Source organism: Rhipicephalus sanguineus, chromosome 3 (genome assembly GCF_013339695.2).
Source record: "Rhipicephalus sanguineus isolate Rsan-2018 chromosome 3, BIME_Rsan_1.4, whole genome shotgun sequence".
Taxonomy (NCBI): domain Eukaryota; kingdom Metazoa; phylum Arthropoda; class Arachnida; order Ixodida; family Ixodidae; genus Rhipicephalus; species Rhipicephalus sanguineus.
The window spans coordinates 44,693,124-44,718,127 of NC_051178.1; the positions used below are offsets into that span (position 1 = coordinate 44,693,124).

The 25,004-nt window shown below is 48.1% G+C and overlaps 1 protein-coding gene across 1 annotated transcript in view; it reads left to right on the top strand.

Annotated features, from left to right (window-relative positions):
• The window catches only part of LOC119385431 (ABC transporter G family member 23-like), a 97,470-nt gene that overhangs the window by 65,888 nt on the left and 6,578 nt on the right, over positions 1-25,004 (top strand). The window contains exons 6-15 of the mRNA XM_049413989.1: positions 806-1,007; positions 1,867-1,965; positions 2,545-2,738; positions 3,239-3,404; positions 7,327-7,430; positions 10,046-10,119; positions 11,416-11,528; positions 13,194-13,264; positions 14,674-14,762; positions 21,517-21,603. Of these exons, the coding sequence (XP_049269946.1) occupies positions 806-1,007; positions 1,867-1,965; positions 2,545-2,738; positions 3,239-3,404; positions 7,327-7,430; positions 10,046-10,119; positions 11,416-11,528; positions 13,194-13,264; positions 14,674-14,762; positions 21,517-21,603 (1,199 nt within the window). The remainder of the gene's footprint in view (positions 1-805; positions 1,008-1,866; positions 1,966-2,544; positions 2,739-3,238; positions 3,405-7,326; positions 7,431-10,045; positions 10,120-11,415; positions 11,529-13,193; positions 13,265-14,673; positions 14,763-21,516; positions 21,604-25,004) is intronic.

Genomic DNA, 25,004 nt, shown 5'->3' on the forward strand with positions numbered 1-25,004 from the left:
TTCCCCCCTTTCCTGACCCCTTGGTACACTATACTAAACAATGCTGTGTTATGCTCTGCTAGCGTGCCTGGATAGCCGAGTAGTTACGTTGCTTGCCTTCGAACCGTGGGTACGCGGGTTCAAATTCCGCCTCGTCAAGAAACATTTTTCTCAAAGAATTCTCTCTTTCTCTTTCATTCTACCTTTTTTCTTTTTATCGCTCTTTCTTTGTGTCGTTCTCTCACCCATCAGAGTTATTTCATCTAACGCCGGACAAATCGGCGCACTTGTTCTGAGAGCGAATCAGGACATGAAGAGGAAGAAGAGGACGAACATAGCGCATGTCGGTTTATGATTATGATAATTTTATGTTCGCTGATTACATCCAACAGCTCGCATAAACAGTTCCGCTGTTACAAAGAGCACTCGTGCACAGTGAGCGTCCTTTCTTTAGTCGGGTACAACTTTTAGAAGGCAGTGGCATTTCCACCTCAAAGGCGGAAGCAGACAAGCCTGCACCAACGAGCGCGACCTCTAGATTGACGTTATAAGCCGTGTGGTCGGTGACCCTGCCATCGGAGAATATCGTCGAGTAGATGAGCGGGACTACTTCTTCAGTCGCGTAAGCAATAGGCAGCCGAGCGTCGGTCATCTGGGCGGGCATTAAGTTCGTACTCGATTATAGTAAAATACACGCTTTCTACAAGTAGGTTCCTGTGTGGAAACCGTTTACACAGTGTCAAAAATGGCCATGTCCTGCGGCCACAGCGGTGCACAGATGTCGTAAGCTCCACGGCTGCTGAAGTGACCAGCTCTCTGTTTTCAGCGGCGGCCAGCAGCGGCGCGTGTCTCTGGCGGTGGCACTGATGCACACGCCGCCCTTCTTGATCCTGGACGAACCGACCGTGGGATTGGACCCCGTGCTGCGGGACGCCATATGGCGCTACTTCGTGGTACTGTCGCGCGAGCAAGCCACCACCATAGTGGTCACCACGCACTTCATCGAGGAAATTGCCGACGCTGCTCTTGTGAGGGTTTTGCATTTGTACTTCACGAGAGACAGGCTAAACAAAGAGCAAGGAGCTCGCGAAGCTTCGGCACGCGTTACTTGAATGCCCGAAGAAGCTCGCCGCTTCCAGGCGAAACCTTTCGGACAGTCTTACCATGAGTGTTGTTCGATTACATTGTATGAGCAGCTACATCAAAATAACTATCTACGTCTCGGGTACTTCTATAGCTGACACTTGTGTTAAAGGTTGAAACCTAACAGACGCACCATGGAAGACCATTTTTTTTTCGAAATATTCATTAAGCCTACGGCTGCTCCATCTTTTAGCAGCGTTGTCGCGCAATATTACCTTCCACTAATGGAACATTAGTTGTTGCGCTGAAGCAGCACTGAGAAAGCATGAAAAGAAAGTTCTCTTTTTATAGCTGTACGTATTTGCCCAGCAATCTTCTTGATAGGCGGCTTGCTCTAGGTTTTCAGAAAATGGCTTGCTGGGTTCACTGTTCAGGACCGGACCGGGTTCGTAATTCTAGGGAAGTATACAGAGTTCGAAAAGCGGTACTCAACGATTGCATGCCGTGCTCTTAATTCACTTACCTCCCCACCTGTTTCGATAAATTTTAATCAGCTGAGGTTCCTTAAGGTGCAGCTGTATCTAATTAGTGTGGGTTTATGCCTTTCGCCCCCATCAAATTTCGGCCACCGTAGCCGGGAATCGAACCCGCGCCTTCGTGCATAGCAACGTAACACAACGAACAACCGCAGCTTGCTCAAGTAATTTACGAAACCGCCTATCTTGTGGGTGCCTTAACTATTCTGTGCTCGAAATGTGTTAATTTACGAGAGATTGTAGCCCTCGATTAAACGTGCTGGCGCAGGTGGGCATCATGCGCAACGCGAAAATCTGGTGCGAGACACCGCCCTCACAACTAATCAACCTGTATGGTCCAGGCACGCTCTCCGACGCCTACCTCAAGGTAAGCTCCCCCCTGTTACTTCAAAGAATCGTGATTTGCCATCGTAGGCGTGCGCAGGGTTTTCCTAAAGGGGGAGCCAAGTGTCACCGCCCCCCCCCCCTTAACCGCTGGTTGAGTCCGGAAGAAAACAAGCGCCCAATCGATGCAGAAATGAACGTGAAGCGATGTCATGCTTCTCACAACTGCCTGTGTTCCCCGTCTTTCCGTCGGTAACGGTGAGAAGTAAACGGTTTTCGGAATTCAACATCAGCTAGGGCTCCTCGGCAGCCATTATTGTCTAATACCTGAGTGGCCATAACGCCGCACTTAAAACAATGGCGGAACAGCTCCGACTGAGTCAAGGTATGGGGCAGATGATTGAGGGCGGCGCCCCCCCCCCCCTCCAACCCCATGTGTCTGTCGCAAACACCTCCAGCCGTTTAGGAAAACTGCTGAATAATGGTGGTCCCTACATGGTATTTCAGCAATATGTAATAACTCTCCAATTGTAATGGAAAAAATGCTTTTTTCTTCATGAGAAATATTCAAAATGTTTTAGGCAAGTTTCAATAGGGAGTTATATAATTCGGTGGGCTGCAGGTGTGCCGCCGACTGGACTTCCCCGACGAGAAGGACCCCTCACCGCCTCCGCAGCATGTGCAAGCGCGCGACGTGAAGTTGGCCTCGGTTCCGGACTCGCTGTTGACCTGGAAGAACTGGGCCTCGGTGCGATCCGTCACCCGTGTTCGGGCTCTGGTCGCCAAGAACTTGCTCAAGATCATGCGCCGGCTCGTGTGCGTTTGCCTCCCTGCTCGTGGGGTCGCCTATCCGTGGGCGTTGTGCATGCTCAGAGGTACTAGTATTGGGACGGCGAACAACAATGTTACTCGAAGAGTACGTCGTCGACCGTTGAAAACCTTGTCAATCAAGCTATCCCGTCGGATGTTTATTTATACATGAATCACGATGCATCCCTGCATAACAGCCGGTGCTCTCGTACGACCCGGGATGTACTTCACACTTGACGTCGTGGTGTGTTTCCGTACCCTAAAGAATGCTGCAGCGGAACTTCCTGTCGCCGTCACATGCAGGAGAGTCATGTGACCTGAGCATAAACGTCGCGTATGACATCATTGGTAGAGCGGCACGTCGCTGTCGACTGGTTTTGCCAGCAATTTTCGGTTCTGCTTGAAGAGCTGGATTCTGGTTCAGGTCGTATGACATTAGCAGAATAAGATAGAGTGGCACCTTCTGGAGATTGCCGACCGGACAATCTGTGTGTCCGGTGGTGCAGCACCATCGTGTTCCAGCTGGTGATGCCGTCGTGCGTCGGCGTGGTGTTCTGCCTTTTCGTGGGCGCCAACCCGACAGACCTGCCGATGGCGGTGGTCAACGAAGACAAGGACGGCGTCTACCCGAAAGCTTTCCTCTCCTTCCTCGACCCCGACATCATCAGACAGGTATGATGTCGCAACGCTATTCGATAGGTTAACGTATTTCGTCCTATCTTTATTATAGAAAAGTGGGAGTAGGCGCTAGGGACTATGTTAACTGACAAAACCATAGGCGTGCGCAGGGTTCCTCATTAGGGGGGGCGAATGTTCATCGCAGCCCCCCCCCCTACTAAGCCCATGTATGGAGCAGATCTTACCCCCCCCCCCTCTTAGGTGACTAGAAGGGTTAATGTAAAGGGCCGATTTTGCGCCCCCCCCTTAGATGATTAGGGGGGGGCGTCCCCCTGCCCCCCCCCCCCTGTGCGCACGCCTATGGACAAGACTGTACTGAGAAATGTATTTTTCCTCCTTTCCCTCATCGTCCCGTTACTGACGTGTCTGTCGGCGTTCGTAGCACATAGCTTGGACACGAAGTATTCACATAATTACAATGTATTATGGCGCTGCTTGCCACACTGTAGGTAAGTGCACATATATTTTGTATAACAGAAAAAGAAAATTCTGACATGAATCGTGCAGGTTACCTTCATTGGCAGAACATGTGCATGCAAAAGTATGCGAAATTGTAGTTATGAACGTGAATTTAAACACAGTACATATGTGTATGAAACGCATAAAATGCTCCAGCTGCTTGCTATGGGAACGCCTATCCAGATAGCTTTTTTTCGACTCTGAGGAGTGATGCATGTATAGTTCAAGCATGCATCTGTAAATACCTTCTGCATGGTGCAGTGGACGTTTAGCTGAGTTATGATTATCATGTTTCTTGTGCGAGTAGAACGGATTCTGAGGGTAAAGACTCCGGCGTATCATTTGGACCAACGACGTGTTTTGATTTGAATTCAGACTGTAATGCCAAGACGTGTCAAATATTACCTTCAAGCAAGGTCATAGCGACTAAATATCGACACAACATCTGAAAATTCGGAATTAAAGCGACCATGACGCCCATTTTTCTATCATAATCTGTGTTATGTGGGTAAATCCTTCTACGTTCACAAGCTAGCTGGAGAAGTTTTAGCGCATTTGGTCGAGCACTTAATTTATAATTCAATATTTTTATAAACACGCGAGCGGCCTGACAGTCGGGCAACACACTGACGCACTCGCGAGCCGTGACGGAACAAGGTGCTTGCTTTGTGAGCGTCTGCATTCCGGCAAGTGTGGTCAGCTGCGCGTGCAATCGAGCTATTTCAGCTTTCTTCAGCTTCTCATTGAAATTGAACGATTTGCGGCGGCTGAAACTTCGGTAGAAGACGACGGCTGCACTCCATGCAGCACATGATGTCGCACACGCCATGGCAAAATGGCGGTCTCCGGCCGTGGGCGGGGTTTGTAGCAGGCGACTTCTAGGGCTTATTTTGCACTGAAATACTCTTTTAGAGTTCATTTTTCACATATGTATTGGTACAATAAACCCTTTACCTCTATTTTTCGCTGAAAACCACAGATTGCTTGGTGACCGTGTCATGGTCCCTTTAAGGAAAAATTGCACTTACATAATTACTTTACTTGACGTAGAACTTTTGAAGTGTATGTATAGCATGCACTCACATATACAGGGCACAGGCGCGCACAAATAAAATGCAAAATAAGATATAACTAATGCAGTCACAATAACCGAATGCGCTAGAGCCTGATATGGACACAGTGAACCCCTCAATAACGAAAGCCCCCAAGAACGAAATTCTCGCGACAAAGAAGAAATCTGACGTCCCCGGCGAACATCCATAGAGTCCAATGCATTTGCCACCTCTCGACAGCGAAGAGATTTTAAAAAGCACTCCCGCAATAACGAAAGTTTCAGGTAGTGATCCGCAACATTTTTTTTCATCCCTTCAATTAGTTGGGAACCCAGAAGTTCGAAAACTGCAGCACCGCTCATTCCAGGAGCGTAGCCAGAAATATATTTCTTGGGGGGGGGGGGGGGGCATACTTTATGTACGTTCGTGGGTGCATTTGTATGTGTGTCCCCCCCCCATGCCCGTACCGGGGGTGCCCAGGGGGTGCGGCCCCCCCTCCCCGAAATTTTGATTTTGATGACACATGGTGTTTTATCAAAAATGACTCATGAAAATAGGCGTTTTTCTCAAATAGTCAAGGCTTCCAGCAAGTGCCCCCCCCCCCCCCGAAAAAATTTCCTGGCTACGGGCCTGCCCCCCCCCCCTCCCTGGCTACGCCCCTAGCTCATTCGACAAGTCGGGCACATAGGTTTCCACCCACAGGCAGCGGCTACTGCTCTTTACATTCGCCCGTATGATGATGATGATAGCAACCAGACTTCTTTTTTTCGCTGAGAACAGTTTCTTTTTTTTTTGCTAGCGCCTCTATTGGCAACTACGCCGGCACACGAAGTTTCAAGTGACAACACCCACGAAAGTGACGTCATGCCGACGGACATTCTGTCGACTGCCTAACTGCTTGCTTCTGCGCGTCGACTCTCCATGTGCGCGCGGAGATCTCCCGCGCTTTGCTCACGTGCAGTACTGTCTGGCCTTTCGGAAAGATGCCGCCTCCTATTATTAACCGTAAGTTTTTGACGCTTCAGGAGAAGTCTAGGACCATCGGCGAAGCTGTGAAAGGCAAAAAAAAGGGCGGATATTGCAGAGGAGTTCGACAGAGCAAGAGCGACTTCTTTAAATAAATTTTGGTTGTGCGAAGCAATTGTACTGCGTACTTGTCTATTTTCGCGACAAGTAAATTCTCCCGAGAACTAACGAAAGTCGCTTCCCCGGCGATTTCGTTATTGAGGGGTTCGAGTGTATCTCATACTGTCAAAATGCGGAAACAAAATCAACTGGCATCTTGTTATTGCGCCGTACTTATGGAGCACAGGAAGAGGACCTACGTGCGACCTGTCCTGGCATGTTTGAAAACAAGGAGAATTCAGCTGAACGCAGTCTGTCAATTAATTTATATAGTATCCGCTACATAGAAGACGCTTTGGCTAGAAGCAAATGATGTCAGAATGCTTTGCCACCAACTAAATTAGGTTTATTGGTGAAATGAGCGCTGTAGACAAGAGGAATAAATTGTACTGCTAAAGAAATTACAGGAGACCTCGGTGTTTTGTGGTGTGTTTCAACATTCTGCTCCATCGCGCAGCCGAAGCGGATCTCAGACGCCACGTAGACAGAAGAGCGTGGCGGAGATCCGCTCCGCCGCAACGATGCCAGCTGCTGACAAGGAAACTCTCTGCTCTTTCAGTGAACTCACTCAGTTAATTTCCATTAAATATTCTGACCGTTAATGAACCCTTTTCTTAAGTAAAGTTATGCTCCGATATCATATGTATCGAATATAACTCAACGTGAACCAGAACTATCGATTTCGTACCAGTTCTATTCTTCGAAACGCATTTTGCGAAATGAAATTGAAATATGAAATAAGAGCGTGACTGGGTGCTCGGGCCACTGAAATATATACGTTGCCGGACGCACATGGTACCGAAAATGGGAGTTCGGTTCTCACCAGTGGCTTTCTCGTCAACGACATTTATTTTAGTTTCCAGCGTCGTATCCCCATTTCTATTACAGGAACAGTTAATGCTCCCATATCGCAGGTAAAATTTTAAGATATGTATGCATCTAGGTATAGGTAACTCTCACGGGCCTACCCGTTCAACGGAGCTTTTCGAAAAGTAATGCTAACCAAGGTGTTAAGTAAGAGAAAAACGAGGCCCCGCCCAAGCACAAAAAGCTCAGGTGGTGTCCTTGAAGCCCACAGGGCAGCGTATAGCTGAGCTAAACGAACTTGCATTAAATAGGTCTCAATGGTGTTCATATAACAACGATGTCACTAAGAGTCGCGTGCGATTCGACAGTAGCTAACAATGGCATACCGCCTGGAAATCACTGCCAGTACCGAGGACGAGAATGTCATAGCCGCATGGTACTGCCGGGGGCTCATGCTGGCTCTGTATGCGCAGACGGTGTACCCGAACCGCGACGAAGCGTTCGCAGCAGTGCTGAAAGAGGATGTTTGGGGCACCATCTACTTTCCCGAGAACTACAGCAGGGTACTCAGGGGGCGGTAAGTGGATTTGGCCTTCTTCGCTGCGGGCGTACGGCTGCATCTTACGGCTACAACGTTGGAAACCGGCGCGCGTAGATTCTCCGAGGAATGCCCAGAACGCGTCGCCGAGAGAGAGCATTCGCACCCAGGATGCAAACAGTTCGCCCTATAATGTCAACGATGCCAAGCGCATTTAAATAAATTCGGAGGGACAGATTGGTGAGCTGATTGGTATTTCAACTTATAACTTCAGACATCTACACTATCACGTCTACAGGGTCCGCACCAATTATGGTCTCCGCATGCTTTCTTATCATATACCTAGCATGGGTTCTTTGAATGATCTTTTTTAAGTTGCATTAGACTGCACTAATTTACAGATATTTAGGTTCTAAATAATTATGTTGTATTAATGTTAAGTACTCTTACCGTGTACGATACATTTTTTACAGACTGTACCGTGTAGGCCAGGCTTGTACACGTTACAAAAAATAAGCAACCGATTACAATTACAATTACTTCCTTTAAAATGTAATTGATTACAGTGGTCAATTACAGCCCTAGAAGAGTAACTGAGCAATTACAGAAATGTAATCGATTACTTTTGCGTTACTTGCCTTCCAAATGTTATTGCCGTAACACAATAACACAAGTTTACTCAAACTACAACAAAATACTGTGGCTTGCATATGGTAGAGAGAAGGCTAAAGGCTTACTGTGGCTTCTCTGATATAGCTTTACACGTTGCTATAATTTTCAACAGGAGTTCCTTTTCAATGTTGTCGTCGCTGATTCTTCCACGCTTCTTCGTTAAGAGGTCGGCTGCTGCACTCAACACTCTCTCAGTGCATGCGCTGGAGGGAAGGGCGGTATTATAACGTAGGAACACTTTGTGCACCAGCTCGTACCTGCGCAGTGCTTCGATGCTAGTGGCCATGCCCCGTATGAAGCGTCACGCATCGCTGTTGCTGGTGCTCGGGTAAGGCGTTGCAGCTAAGGCCAGGGAAAAGGTGAAAAATATAGACTTTGTAGGGATCAACCGTCTGACAGGACGGCAGAACTCTAGTGAGCGGTCGCATATTTTTCGGGACGACAACTGCTGTAGAAGGCTGGTTACAACTCAGTTTTGGAAAAAAGAGTCACAGTTTCGCCTCAAGGGCGAAGCAATGAATGCGATGGCAAGAAATTGGAATGTCACAGGAAAAACGGCAAGCAGCTAGAAACTTGCTGCGCGCTGCTCAAGCACAAACAACGCAGAAAAAGAAAACACACAAGGCGAGTGCGAACTAACGACTGTCACAGCTCGCATATTTATTTCTCCGCACGACCACGGCACTTGCATTCTTTTCGTCGTTGTCCATCCTCATCAATAGACACGGGCGGTTTCACAATCATTTCGTCGAAAATATCCAGAGATCCAGAATATCGTATGTGCGCAGCTTCATCTTGAACGGGATGTGCGGTATAGGCTGTGGCCCATTTCTAGACGAGGATGTACAGCTACAAATTTCCGTGTAGCACAAACCTTTGGCGCATCTCACTGAGGGAGCAATGAAGCTGCTTGTCCTGCCAATATCAAAAGCAGAGGCAAGACTGACGAAAACTCACCTTAGAAATAGCGTGTCTGATCATCTTCTGGCTTCGATTATAAAAAAAATCACTTTCGCCACAAAGGCGAAGCAATGAAGGCGACAGCAACAAATTAGAATAATGAAACGGGGGCGCGAAAAGATTGACACAGGACGACGCGCTCACCAATCTTTTCTTGTGTGCCGTTTTATTCGCGCCCTCGTTTCATTATGAACCAACACCAACTCGCCCAACTTTATTTTATTATACAAATTAGAACGTTATACAAAGTAAGACTAGCAGCACATTATTTTGGATCCGACCTCGCGTACCTCAGCAAAAGGCTTGCGTATGAGGGAATACGGCCGCTCCAGGGAGCGAAGCGGTTTTCGTGCTGTCTGTCGTTGCAACACGAAGAAAGCGGTGAAAGCACAGCACGCGTATACGTCTCCATTGCTGATTGCCGAGATAGCGCGCTCCAGCGCTCGCGACCTCGCCCTTATGATCAAAGTTCTCGAGCGACGCATCCCCCCATTTCCCGGCGTCCCTCCATGCTCCTGGCCCTACGAAAAACCGGCGGGGCATTTCCTCTCTGCTTGTGGAGCAATAGATCGCAGGCCTCGCACGCGGGTTGATGTTATCACATGCGCCCTCCGTGCGACGGAGATGGCCGGCTCATTTTATATCTCTTCAGCCGCGTTCGTCGCCAGCGCTCGCACGCTTGCACTCGTAGGGAGAACATACTATGCATAGGGCGATGTTATTGATTTGGACTTTATACGAAATATGACGGTGACGTCGACGGCAAAAACTCGTAGAGAGTGTCCATATGATTGCTATCGCTGTAAAATAAAGTTCGGACTGTAATATGAAGAAGTTGACCAGTTACAGGTTTGATATCCGTCCTTGAGCAACATGATGAAATCAGCTAGATCCAACGTTTTTTTCAAAATGTGCGCACATTGTTTGCTACATTCCAGACTCAGGCCACAAGTGACTATCTTTTTGGCTACATTTCGCTTTTTTAACCTGGCAATCCTGTCTTCAACGCGCGCTCTTTGCAGGATGGAACAACTCTTCCTGGTAAGCGACAAGATCGCGAGGCGCAGCACGATCGACGTTTTTCTAGACGCAACCGGTATGCAAGCATAGCAACTTTTTTTTTTCTTTTACTGCTTTTCTTTATGTTAGCACAATGCCAACCAAACTGGCAATGTGTTATGAATGCGCGGGGCGTGCACATACGCGTATTTCTCTTGTAAATGTTTGAACGCTAAGCGATCCTTGGCTTCTTTTAGCCAACAACCCTTTTGCTTGGTCTGCCTTTTCATCTGTTAACGTGGTATACAGCTAGAAACCAAACTCTGTGACATAAACAAAAAAGAAATAAACGCAATGCGTCCGTCATGTAGACGTGTATTCTCAGCAAAATAACTTATTGTAGAATAGCGCAAAAAGACAGGGGCGCATGCTAGACAGACAATACAGGCGCTTACATGCGCGGCAGCTCACGCATGCCACACACATAAAGAAAATTCTTGAATACACATTACCAGCGAAAATAAAACAGGCACGAGGAAAGGTGCACACAGGGTGGTCGGAAAATCCTTCAATTTGGAGACTGCGATGCACCTCGACGCATGAAACCAGGCGGCGTCAAGATATTTTTTATTCGGTATTGTTCCCACCACTCAGAGGCCGAATTCACAAAACTTCTTCGTAACTGCGCTTGCCCACTGGTCAACTCGCTTCGCAATTGATGTGTCCCGCATCGGAATTGGCTGAAATATTCTCTTACGAAACGTTTTTATCGTAAGACGTTTTTGTGAATACGAGCCCAGGTGTAGAAGAGTCGCAGATGCACGAAGGTTCGAGCGCACAATGTGGGGGATTTTACGTGAGTCCCCATATGTTTGTATACGACATTATTTCATACGAGACTTACGGGCATGCTTTCTATACGGGAGGCTATAGCCTCATGCGCTGGTTTTAGCAGTGTCAGATCGCACTAGCGGCGAGCTGTAGGTTCACTAAAAAAAAGTCATTTGACTCTTTTTTTGAGAGTTGTGGCTTGCCCCATATATGACTCTCTTTAAAGAAGCACGTCAATAACTCTCTTTGGGGGTCATCATACTATCTTCGGAGAGTCATCTGACCCACAAGACAGTTAACGTGCCTCTTTAAAGAGAGTCATATACGTGGCAAGTCACCACTACCCGAAAGGCGTCACACATACTCTTTTTTTTTTTCTTAGAGTGTGCTTGTTAAGGAGATTCGCCAAGAAAACTAGGTTTAACGGTTTTTTATAGGACGTTCTTTACTATAGGGGGTTATTGAATATGTTAAAGAAACCTTCATCTTCCCGTAAATACATCGTAATATTACTGGCCGTAAGCGGGGATGTGTCTGAGTATAGCGCTCTCCAATGGCGCAGACTACACGATCCGCAACGTGATCATCAAGGAGCTGCGTCGGGCCAACGACAAAGTGCTGCAGTTCGCCACCAGCAAGCTGATTAACAAGAACATCACCATCGAGCTCCTCAAGGCAAGCATCCACTCTTATCCTAACAGAACGAGCGTATCTGTCATGCCGCTCTCGTGTCGCTGCTGAGTGAGTCTACAATAACGGCTGCTACTGTGTATACTGTAAAAAAAAAGTGGATCATTCAAACACTAATCATATACGTTGAATTCTCGAATCATTGCTAGCTGCTACGTAATATTTACGGTTTGGGATGGATTCGTTGATAAAGCACGTTAGACCTTCTTGGATTTTATTTATTTATTTATTTATTTATTTATTTATTTATTTATTTATTTATTTATTTATTTAAACTACCTAACACGCTCTGACTTGCGCATATACAGGGTAATGGGGGACATACGTAGACGTTATACGTAGACGGCATGCGTAGAAGAAGAAAGAAAACGCAAACTGTGCAACTGCAGGTATTGCGAGGATGGCTTGGTTGGCTAGTTGGTGCAGCATTTTCAAAGCATTTTACAGCGCACACAGACGGGGACAGAGTGAAGAAAAGTGCTTCGCTCTGTGCCCGTCCGTATGCGCTGTAAACATAACAGCAAAGACATCAACAACAAGACGTCAGAATTTGAAGCACAGCACAGTCACTCACAAAATGTGCATCGATTTATGCAAATGGCTAATTAAATTATGCTAGTTATAATGAGAACGTAATTGCTCTGGAAGCGCATCGTTGCTAGTCACGGCAGCGATAACACTGCGGAAATCATTCCACTCTGAGGTTACTTGTGGGTTAGTTGAATGCGCGTGTCATACCAAAAGTGCGTTTGAAGCTGGGCTGATTTCCCAAGTGTGCTCACACGCAATCCGGTGTGTGCAGAGGAAAAGGCCACGATTGCACTGGCAGTGAACTTGCTTTTGAAACAAGATGGTTACGATGGCTATACAGTGACTGTAATTCAGCACTTTGGGTAACACTACTGCGATGCCGGCACTGATTAGAGCAGGCTGCTCTGTTTTGAGTAGCTTCAGTCGTCTACAGGTAATAAGCAGTCTTGATGAGTGTTCTTCGTGTTTCCGTTCGACAGCCCGTGTATAGTTTCAAAACATTTCTGCAGAGCAGCTAAGTGTCTTATACATTCACAAATGCTTTACTTAATTTAGTATTTTTGGAGTCCACGTTTCTTGCTCTTTTTTGTGTAAGTGTTCACCCAAACATGCGTGGCGTTTGCTGTCAACTCTCGGCATGGGTAATTGTATCTACTGTGGAGAATTATTTCTTTACGAATGTTTCGAAAGCCACCGATTGGCGCCATTATAATACGGTATTCATTGCCGCACTGAGCTGAACTGAATTCAATTCGTGCCGTCGCGCTGCCATTTATGTGCACAAATTTCGGCGCGAAATGTAAAAACGCGACTCTGCCATACTTTTTGTCTTCTACTAGATGGCGAAATAAACGACTGAACACTTGTCGAAGAATAATTGATCAGTCAAAATTATTTCACTTCAGGGTCCCTTTAACGCGGTACAGAGAACGCACAGTGGTGCGACACTGAGCGTATCCTCACATTAACATGATAGTTTCGCCATCCCTGGCGCCATTTAGCATCCGACGAGCATGTGCGCCAGAAACGGGAGTTGCCACGTGGATCCAATGCAAACACTCTAAGCGCCTCCACAGCTAGACATCTTTTATGACGTTCCTCTTCATCGGCCGTTCGCAGATTTCTGACCCGTTCTACGATGCCTGCGACTTCACCTTCCGGGAATTCATGAGTCCCGGCATTATCGCATGGTGAGCCTTGCGCGTTGACTGTTCTGCTTGCCAAGCATGCATTGTCTTTACTAAATAATTACACAATCTCCCGCTAAAGGGGACCATGAGGCGATGCGAAGCCGGAGCACTTGCACGATCGCGTTCCGTTGGCGTTCGCTGGGCATGCTACCGACCTCGCATCGTGTAACGCGAAGAGAAACACTACGCGCGTCGTGTCTTCCCTCTAGCCTGGCCGTTAATTCTCACAGGGCGTGTGCGGGGAACGCGGTCGATAGGCGCGCGAGAGAGAGGAAGCGTAGGAGAGGAGAGAGAGGGGGAGGTGACGCGTATGCGCTGGCCCTCATCGCGGCGCTGCGCAGGAGAGAATTTCGGCGTGTCGAGCCCGCATTTCAGAGGAGCCAACCGAGGCAAGCGCTGGACTTAACGCGCGCAGCGCTCTACCACTTGAAGGAGAGGCGACTAGAGGAGGAGAGTAGCGTATGCGCCGTGAGAGCAGAAGCGAGAACGCAGGAGAAGCGCAAGCAGGTGCTGGTAGAGAAGTGGAGAGAGTGACGCGCAGCTGTTGGAGAGAGGGAAGGAGGAGAGTTGCGCATGCGTAGTGTGAGTGCGGACTACTACGCCGCGTGCGGATTACCACGCCGCGTGACATACCCCCGAGCAAGAGATGCTTTCGCATCTAAAAAATACAATGGCGATTGTTACGTATAAAGAGTAATGGCACAGTTTCTTGTGGTGTGATTTGTCGCGCCACTGCATTTATTTATTCTTTATTTATTTATTTATTTATTTAGTTAGTTAGTTAGTTAGTTAGTTAGTTAGTTAGTTAGTTAGTTAGTTAGTTAGTTAGTTAGTTAGTTAGTTAGTTAGTTAGTTAGTTAGTTAGTTAGTTAGTTAGTTAGTTAGTTAGTTAGTTAGTTAGTTAGTTAGTTAGTTAGTTAGTTAGTTAGTTACAGGAAGGACGCCGCTGGTTCTGTGTCGTTCATAATAATGATAATTGTTGGGGTTTCAACGTCCCAAAACCACGGTGTGATTATGAGGGACGCCGCAGTGGAGGGCTCCAGACATTTGGTGACAATAACAAGAAAACATCTTTCTAATATTTATGTTCGATGCACACGCAAAACGAGGCATCGCACTGCTTTGACTTGTTGCCGTCCTCTGTGCCGTCGTCATCGTCCCCATACCCGTCTCTCGCTCTTTTGCCCTATCTGATACCGCCACCCCTTTTTTTAATATTTGAAATGAAAATGTCCGAATTTCTTCACACGCACCTGTTTTTTTTTTTATTGTTGTACTCGACTGTTCTCTCATTCTTTTAGCGCCCATTCTGCAACACCAGTAGGGTATCTGACCTACGGCCGGACTGTTCATCTCAGTGCCAAACAGAATGTCGGCAGTGGTCTCTCGCATGTGTCTTATACGTGCAGCACCCTGTTCGCACTCTCCATCACGCTCACGGCGCTGCTGCTGGTGGGCGAGGACCAGGGAGGCATCCGAGGCCGTTGCGCCGTCGCAGGTGCGTTCGTGGGATAGACGCTTTCAGGCTGCGATAGACATGCTGCAGTAATAATAACCTGTGAGGTTTTACGTGCCAAAATCCCGCTATGATTATGAGGCACGCCGTAGAGGAGGGCTCCGAAAGTTTGGACCTTGTGTTCTTCAACATCTCACGTTACACGGGCCTCTGGCATTTCGCCTCCATCGAAATGCGACCGCCCCGACCGGGATAGAACCGGCCACTTTCAGCAACCGAGCACCATAATCACTTCACCACCACGGCAGACAGACATGCTTGTGCGACACTTTCTCATGCCACTGTCCATTGGCTTAGCGAGAGGAGGAGTGGGTGAGGTTGAAGGGGCTCAACACCCTCCCCCGCCCCCGATAACTTTTATGTTTGCTTGTGGACATATACATACAAACACAAGCGTACACCTCCACCCACGTACACCTCCCCCCTCCCCCCCGAGAAACATTTCTCGGGGGGGGGGGGGGAATGCACGTACGTGTATTTTCGAACTGAACCGAAAGCTGTGCGCTTGTTCTATGAATAGAACAAGCGCGAGACTTCAAGGAACACACGGGCACGTGACCTAGCTACTTCGGCAATTTTCATTTATAGTAACCAGTTAACCCGCAAACATAAGTTACATTTAATCGACTAGTCAACTACGCGACAGTATGAAGTATATGTGGAAGTCTTGCAAAGATTGAAGCTTTCAAGCGCCGCTTCAAAACATATATTTTAGTTCGTTGTCCCGTGAACAAAAAAAAGGGGAGTCGAGAGATATATGTCTGAGCCGTGGCGTAGTTACCGTCGAAAATCGCCTTAAACGTACAGCTGAGCCTCGCATCTGGCAAAAGGACCCGCTTCAGCGACTCTGGGAGAAAAATGTCCTTCCTTCCGCTGGCAACTCTCCGGCCTGTGGATCATGCGGGGAGCACGATGCACAGGCCGCCTTCAGACAGCAGTCTACAGACTACAGGCTTGCCTACAGACTGCAGTCTGTAGGCAAGCGACACTGCTGCTCGCATGCCTATAGACTGCAGACGAGTCATCAGTTGCGGGCCTACTGCACCCTGGACATCCCGTCCCAATCGCAGAAGAACCTCCTGTTTCCGAACCAGAACGAAGGTGCATGCTCTCCAGAACTTCGTCGATTGGCTCAACTTGACGGGGGCCGCACCCACGCTGCATTTGACCCTTTAAAATCTACACCAGCTGCTCACTGATAGGTTAACGCACCACTCGAGCTGCCACGGCCGAACTGGAGGCGTGCGCTCCAGACCGGCCGTGACTCCACCTGCCCGACTATCGAGGTCGGACCTCCCAGAAGCGCGTGCTCCCCTGGGCCCCTCTTTCCCGTTTACTTCCTCTATGCTCCTTCCTCATCTGCCTCACCCATATCTCCTTCCATATTTGGTTCTGAGCAGTTCAGTTCAATTAATTAGACTAAAGGTCCCATTTTTGGGGGAAGCGTTACATGAGGGATGGGGTTTCATTCAGGGTAACAACAAGAAGCGAATATTGTTTTAGCATTGTTTGAGGCGATCAACAACACGGTATTGAAAAGCAGATGACTGTGGCGCTGTCCAGGGGCAGGCCGTTCCAGTCTGTAGCTGCATGAAAAAAGAACCAGGCAGAGAAAGTTGTACAGTCGGAATGAGACTTGTCTGGAGCGGCCAGTCGGCTGCTTCAGCCGCAGTTCTTTTGCAAAATATGCAGAGAACGACGCCGTTATGATACGAAACGTAGTCGTACCACATGCTGGGCCCTTGTGCTGTAATTAAGCATGAACGGAAGCTTGTAGCTTGCGCAAAGTAGCAGCTGCGGACGGCGCTAGCGTCCACAGCCACGCGCTTGACCATTCTAGAGAAGTGTGATTCCGACTGTACTACGGGATGACGGGCGGGCAGCCTGATGTGGATGACTGGTGCGATGAGATATACGTGCTGCGTATGTTATGAGCTGGCTGATTGTGTGGCGAATAAAAAAAAGTGATACAGGACGAAGCTTTGCAATGCGGCGATGAAAAGAAAGGGGCCAAAGGCTACTTGAAATACGTGGCGCAAGGTTGCAACTGAGGGGAAACAAGAAGAGAAAGTTGCAGCCTTGCTCCACGTATTTGAAGTAACGATGCACCAACTAGCCCAACATAACGTACGTACTGTTGGGCCAACGGCTCCTTTCTTTTCATCGCCGCACAGCACGAGATCATGCCGCTCGATTCCTTCACTCACATGCTGTTGTCGTGTGAGTGAAGGAATCTAGCGGCACGATATTGTACTGCTTCTAATGCATTGATTAAATAAGCTATATGCGGCATCCATATGGCAACCGTGTTTCCGCGAACTGTGCTCCCGCAAGGTTTGCCGAAGGTAGCGTCAAGCCTTATTCCTCTTCATTCATAACCATATGCGTGCGCAGGGTGCCCCCTTTTTTTTGGGGGGGGGGGGGGGGGGGGGGGGGGGAGGGGAACGAAGTCTTTCCGCAGCATCCCTCCCCCTGGTCGCGTTCGAAAGAAAACAAGCTTCACAGTGGATGCAAAAATGAAAGTGAAGTGATGACGTGCTTCTATACAACTACCGCCTTTTGCCCTTTGGCTTTCCGGGGCTAAAAATGAGGTATAGAGCTCTTGGAATGCAACATATAAGTGGTCCTCGGCCGCCATGATCGTCCTGCATGGCCATAACCTCGCACTTAGGGGGTTAGGGGAGGGGTGACCCCTCGTGTGCACGCCTACGGCCATAGCAACGTCGATCAAAAGAAGCGCAATCGTTGCTAATGAACTCGGTTTCATTTGTTACCGTTTTCTTGTACGTCAGCAACCTGAGCATCTCCATGGAAGGCACGTACACTGACCGTACTTTCGACGCACTGCGGCAAACCCCTCTTTCTTCCATGCGTGGTCTGTGCGGTTGACGATCCCCCCCAACCGCACAGAAATTGATCTGTTGACTGTTAGTGGCCAGACAGTCGAAACCCAAGACCAACTTTATAGCCTTGTGCTACTCTAAGATGGGTTTCTATGACGACCTCTACCTAGCGGATTTCAGCAGAGCTGATTTCTCATGCTCGGATGTCGTTAAAGATCTCGCGATCTTGCTGCACTAAGATTAGCCTGCAAAGATTGTTGTTTGACGTTTTTCTTTAACTAAATAACTAAATGCCTTTTTGTGCACATGCGATGCAGGGCTGAGCACCACCGAGGTGATAATTGGGCACGCGATGGTGCAGACGGCGCTGGCGTACGTGCAGACTGTATTCATGCTCGTCGTGTTTGTCAGCGTGTTCGACACTCCCGTTCACGGATCTATCCTGGTGGCATTCATCATTCCCGTCCTAATGGCCTTCACCGGCATGAACTTCGGTCAGTCCACATGTAGCCGAGGTTTACACAACGCATACGCATCACATCAGACACATGCTGCACACGGTATACTTTTCAGGCTTTCCAGGATTCGTTGCAAGAACGTTGAGAGTGCAATCCCGCGATCGCAGCACCACTGGCGTAAATCACGGGGACGGAGGTCCTGAACCCCCTTGTGTTCAGGCTCGCGGGGACACTTTTTGCAAGCGTCCCTCCCTTGAGATTTATCTTTCAAACATGATATTTGAATTGCTGGACAGTTAAGTATAGGGCATTAAACTTCTTTTTTTGCGCCTGTTTATTTTGTTTTGTGTACTTGTGTTCAATACCGTTCTGCTTGGTAAGACTGCATGGAAAGTGCAACTGCCGTTCGGATGGTTTCCGAGAAGACTCAATAGCACAGTGCAATTACGCGAGTTGGGAGCCAATGCTCCCATATCACGTTATATCATCAAAAATAAAACCTACTACTTATATAAGGAATATGGCCTCCGTGGCAAGATGTGTCCCCCCCCCCCTTGTGACTTTGCTGTAATTACGCCACTACGCAGCACCATCACAAAAACGTCTGGTTGGGTGGCAGTAAATGATCTTGTACGCAAAATATTGCACGAGTGAAGAAAAATGTCCACACCAGCCATATGTTTCGGTAGCGACCAGAAGAGAAGTGTTTCTGCAGCACTGTGTTGTAGAAACTGGTGAGCCACAAAAAAAAGGCTGAATATGAGAATACCATCCTTCTCATTGCGACCTTCGTGCGGGTTTCCTTAACTGAATTAGCCGTCTCCTGCCTACTGTGATCTCTAGATATACTTTTACATATTGTTACGATGGGGTAATAATATATCGTTATTGAACAAAAGCATGCAGGCACGAAATAGAGAGAGGAGCACCCATATACACAAAATATTAAACATCTCACAATACTGCGTCGACGAAGAGCACCGGCATTGCAATGTCACACGTTCACGATACACAAGAATAGACAAAAAAGAACCAAAGGAAAAAATTTATATCTTGAAGTTTTCCAAACCGATTTCGTCGCGGGGGCCTTCCTGCAGACTCGGCGTCGCAGCTTCTATCCTGGACATAGCGCTGCCTTCAAGTTCCTCCTTGTAGTTCGTGAAGGCACTGGCGTAGCCGGGGGGGGGGGGGGGGTAAATCCCCCGAAGTTTTTCAATTTTACATGTGTACATATACAGGCACACATACAATAGCGCGCACGAACATACATAAAGCATGGTTAAAGCAACTACCCCCCCCCCCCCCAACCCGCGAAAAAATTTCTGGAGACTCTCCTGCCTCGAGGGCATATATGGCTGATGTCCAAGCCGTAAACTCGCTGCCTGTCGGCCGCTCTCAGCTACGTGACCACCCTCTCTCTCCTTCCACCTTTGCTTGCCCCAAAGCGCCGAGACCTGATACACGTTGCAGCAAGACAGCTCCCCTTCGTCTCCACTATCTGTCCATCTTGTATGTGCTGTGCGCCCCACTCAGACCACTTGTGCGCTCCACGGTTTAGGATGTACGTTTTTATTTATCACAAATAGCTCCACAGTCCTAGTACGGCACATTACATTACGGGTGGGCAATAGAAGAAATGGTGAGACGGGCTACTTGGCTTCACTTTTGAGATGGTCTTCCACAGCAAGAGATCTGATGAAGCACCGCACGAAGGACACAATCACGCACGCGTAACAATGACGCAGAGAAAAGCGATGATGGCTGGACGCCACGGCCGCTGCTCGGCTTCGGCCTCTCGCTTCCTTCCTCGGCCGTACGCCTTCGTCTTCTGATTAAACAAGTGACGACGGCACGTCTACGTCGGACGCCGTCACGTCGCAACAGATTAAACGGGCACATTACCGAAAGCAGCGGCACAGAATTTGAATGTAGCAGGTCACAACTTCGACGATCCCAAACTTCAAATACTTCAGTCAAACTTCCGGTCCCTAAGATACAGAAAATATAGTCAGATGTTATTCACAAGTTTAATACACTCCAGCCAGCACGTACAAACATTTCAAAGGGGGCTCTTCAATCCATCCTTATGGTATATACACAATGAAAACAAATGAGAATTAAGCACTTATTCTAGGAACTTCTAACCCTGCTTGTCCCAGAGAAATTATCATTGTCAAGTGGTGGTTCCTTCTCACAACCATAATTCAGCGAAACGTCTGATATGTGTTATATGCCGTGACGGTTCTTCTGATTAATATTGTGTATCTGTCTTAGCTCCAATATTAATGAGAACTAACAGACAATAATGCCAAGGAAAGTATAGGAGATGTTATTTGTAATAATTGGAATATAAATGTGAAGAAAGTAAAGTGGACGAAAAGATAACTTGCCGCCGGCAGGGGACCGGCGGCAAGTTATCTGGCATCTGGCATCTATACATGGCATCTATGAATTACGAAACCTTTATGGATATTATGACTACATCATGCAGCACACCAAGTCGCAAAGCTCGGTGTAATTGGCAGCGTTAGCTGACATTTTGACAGAACAACATATATGCAGCAATGTTGGGTCAAATTTTGTGAAAAGCTTGGCGATATCCAAACGAAAACCGTTGGCAAGATTCAACAGGCTTTCAGTGGCTGATCCCATGAGCAGCTCGCACGTAAAGAGTGGTACAACGACTTCAAAGATGGCCGCACATCAGTGGGCAGCGAACCGCACTCAGGCAGACGCTGAACAAGCCGAAACGAGAATGTCACTGAGCAAGCGTGCACTCTGGTCGTAAACTACCGCCGCATCACAGTCGAGGAACTGGCGAAGGGCGAATGATGAATGAATGGATTAGTACATTCATTTTTTTTTGTGTGTGTGTGATGCTGTGTGACGCAAACGACCGGATCTGTGGGCCGCAAAACCTTATCATGATAACGCATCCGCCCGTTCGGCACATCTGATTCAGGCTTTCTGCACCAAACACAACGTTCCTGTAATATATCAGGCTTCCTACTTCTCCGAAATGGTATCGTGTGACTTTTGGCTCTTTTCCAAGCTGAAAATTCCGCTGTAAACCGATGTAAAGAGGCAACATCATGCGGTATGCGACCTTTCCGAAATATGCGTTCTATAAATGTTTCCAACTATGGCGGGGGTGCTGGGAGAAGTGTGTGCATTACAGATGAGACTATTTTCAAAGGAATTTGGCTTTGGTGACGTCTAATCAATAACTTCATTTCTGCTGACCAGAGGTTCGATATTTTTTGGGCACACATCGTATAACTTGAGGTGAGGCACAAACGGGAAAAGCGATGAAGGTGACCGTGGCTTATAGAGTAAACAGTGACGTACGTACTTCGTCAGGGCCAAAATGAACTACTTCGAAATTCAGTGCCTTTGGCACGCATTTAGTTGTAGAGATGGTCAAATTCTTCGCAGGTTTCTTCACCTCGTCGGTGTCCAAGGATGAGGCGACGGCGCTGCTGCTGTCCATGGCTGCACTCTACCCGGCGCTACTCATGGGAGGTCAGTGGCGTTGTATACGACGAACTATGAAAGGGGCCCTGCAATACTGCTCCAAGTAACAATCGAATGTCTTCAGTAAAGTACTTTGTTGCCTCGTGAATCGATCGCTGCAAAAATTTTTAGAATCCGTCAAGTACGAGCGAACTTACAGATTTGTCGCACGCCGTAATTGCTTTCTCTCTTCTCTCGCCCCGACGAACGAATGCTGTAAGCTAAGCAGGGAGGTGTGGCATGGGGGAAGGAAGTTACGTCACACGCAAGTCATGACTATGAGACTTTTTTCTTTTTATTTTCTTCGAACGCGCGGCTTACATTGAGTGGGATCGCGAGTGAGCGCGTGGGCACGTGGCGCCCTCCCGCGGCTGCCGCGGCGCGGCAACTATGCATCTCACGAGGCTCAAATCAGCCAGTGACCGTGAATATGGGTATATGGCACGGTCATTGAGTGTATGGCATGATTAGTAAAAAGAAGAGGGAGCGATTGCTAGCTGACTTTGAGAATTGATTGTTAATTCTAGGCCGCGTGTTGCGCTATAACGTTTCGCTCGCGTGTTCTCAGGAGCCTCGACGACCGTTCGGCAGCGTTTTCTGACCATACTGAAAAAGCGTTGCAGGGCCCCTTTAAGGGAATCCACGGAGTACAGAGTAGAATCATATCAGAGACGACATGAGTCGTTCACACTGTAGATTGCAAGATTGTGTAAAAAGCTTTCAGAATTCACGCGCACAGCGAGCTCGCTCTAATCATAATGCGTGCATTGCATCACATCTCCTGTTCACGGAGAAAAAGACGCATTGGCAGCATCATTGTATCAGGACGTCGCTAGCCAACGCTAAGGCGAGTGAGAGGTGTGTCTCTGCCGCTTGGTGACGCATATAAGCAGCAACGTAGCCATGCGTGCCCTTCTGCCAACCGGTTTCGCTGCTGACCGAGAGCGGGAATACGATCGGTTCACAGTTCCGCGACGAATGGCATTTTTCATACAGATGAAAGGTCGCGCGGTCTGGACATGTTTACTTACAGAAACACACGGTATAAATCTGAACGTATGTCTGGCGAGTTCGAGGGTTACTGCACCAATTTTCTAATCTGAGTTTAATCTGCCATAAAAATCTCCTGCTTATAGAGGACGGCTCTGAGCAAGTGTGAAGCTCAGTAAATTCTTATAAGATGTTTTACTTTGACATTTAAGTCAACTTCTGCATGGCATACACACTCTAAGAAAAAATTGAGTATTTGGGGAGTATTTCTGCCACACAACAATAAGCGTCATCCACCTCGCGTGCTTTCCTCGCGTTGTCGCCGCAGTCCCGGTACTTCCCGGTCATGAACGGCGCGCGCGTTATGAGCGTGACATATCATTCGTGATAGGAAAGTGTCCAGAGCCGCGTTTTCAAGAAAGGAAACGCCAGCAAGCCGGATGACGATTATTGTTGTGTGGCAGAAATACTCCCGATATGCTCGATTTTTTCTTAGAGTGCAGGGCCGTTGCCAGGGCCTAGCCCCCCCCCCCCCCCCCCCCCCCCGAAATTTTGGTGAAGTAGGCGTTTTTACCAAAAATAAATAATGAAAAAAGGTGTTTTTCTCAAATAGTCAAGGTTTTCAGCAAGTGCCCCCCCCCCCCCCCCGAAAAAAATTCCTGGCTACGGGCCTGATGGCGCACCTACTGACATCAACACTAGCTGTGACGTCAGGCTACAGTATCAATTCTGGTGACTTCACGCACCAGAATTGCTAGTTGGGATGACCGTCAGGTACAAAAGCGGCCTCTGGCGCGTCACCAACGTCTCCACGAAGCGAAGCACCGTGCAAATCTTGCGGGAGCACGTGACGAGAAGCTCAAACCATCTCGTGACGTCAGGGTATAGTAAAAACCGAATGTACCCTTTGAAATCACGTTATGTTTAAGTTTTCAAGGCGCTTTCACTTTTACCAGTTCGTTTTCTAGGCTCTTGAGGGCTTGTCCTTTCATTTGAGGCAAGAAAAAAAAATGACAGCGGAAAATTTTCGTGTCAGTGCCGCTTTAACGACGACGATCGCTGGTGACATGGCAAAGAAAGCTCCCATCTATAGCCGTCGGACATTTCGATCCCCGCACCGACGCCTGCTGAATGAAGCTCTCGTATGGGATATTCATTGTTCCTTTTCAGTCAACTTTAAAGAGAAATTTTTCTTTGCGAACCCCTCGGGAGTTTTTCCGGCTTCGGCCCAACATCGATTGGTCCTTCAGGTTCCGACATCTTCACTCTCTATCTCCACTACCGGCCTAGCTAGGGAAGGCCTCCGGCACGAGGTGGGTCATAGATGACCACCGACATGATGGACGACGTCATACCTCGTCACAGAAAGTAGTTTCAAGAGGAAGGACGACAAGTCGCGTAGTGCACATCGGAGCATGACGAAGATGCGGAGGAAGGCTTCCCTGTGTGTGGAATGCAACACGAGCGCTAAATCTGCTACAGCTTTAAATGCGAATAGCATTGCACAACGGGACAGGCGATGTGTCTGCCCGGTAACATCACATACCGCCTCTCGATTGTGTCGCAGCCGTCTGCGCTCGCCGCGTGTCAAGCTAACGCATCCCATGTATACACCGCATCAAAAGAAAAAGCTGTTCCGCCAGCTCACCCCAGCCTAACTAGGGAAGAGACAGTAACCCTCAGGAAACTGCAAACAAACACTTACGTTCACGGTATATTACTTCACCGTATCTCACCGACTGAGCACTCGTACATCTGCAAGTATGCTGTGATGTCCCGGACACTCTATGCCATATGGTATGGGGACGCATACAAAACGCCAGCACCGCTACACTAACTGAAGAGAAGTGGGAGGCCGAGCTATCGGACCCAGATATGAAGAATCAGCGAAGCCTGGTTCAACGGGCACGAGAGATGGCGAAGGCCCGCGGCTACCTGGAATAGGGAGGCCGACCACCTTGGGTGCACACTGCGCTTGCTCAAAATTATACCGTTTATTCTCTCTCTCTCCGATGGTGGTATTTGTATTCTGTGCCTAAAGCCCGACGGTCTAACAAGCTCATTAGGGAGGCACGTGTGAAGTAATGGCAACATTGAAAACTGATGTCGGGCAAGTGTGCAATGTCACCCCAGGTGGAAGACGACGCCTTTAAGAACGTCTCGCGTGCAGATGTACTCTTAAAAAAATTTAGAAAAAAGCTTGTAACCACGACCAAACAGTAACAGCAGCTGTTACTAGCTTTCTTGGACCGTTACTAACTTCTTGCTGCCTTTTTACTACCTATTTTAGCAGACACTTAAAAGTTGCAACGGTTACTATCTTGATGGGAACTGATGCGCACAAAAGACAGGGACACAAGAAGGAACAAGATGGACAGACAAAGCTTCTTGTGTCCCTGTCTTTTGTGCGCATCAGTTCC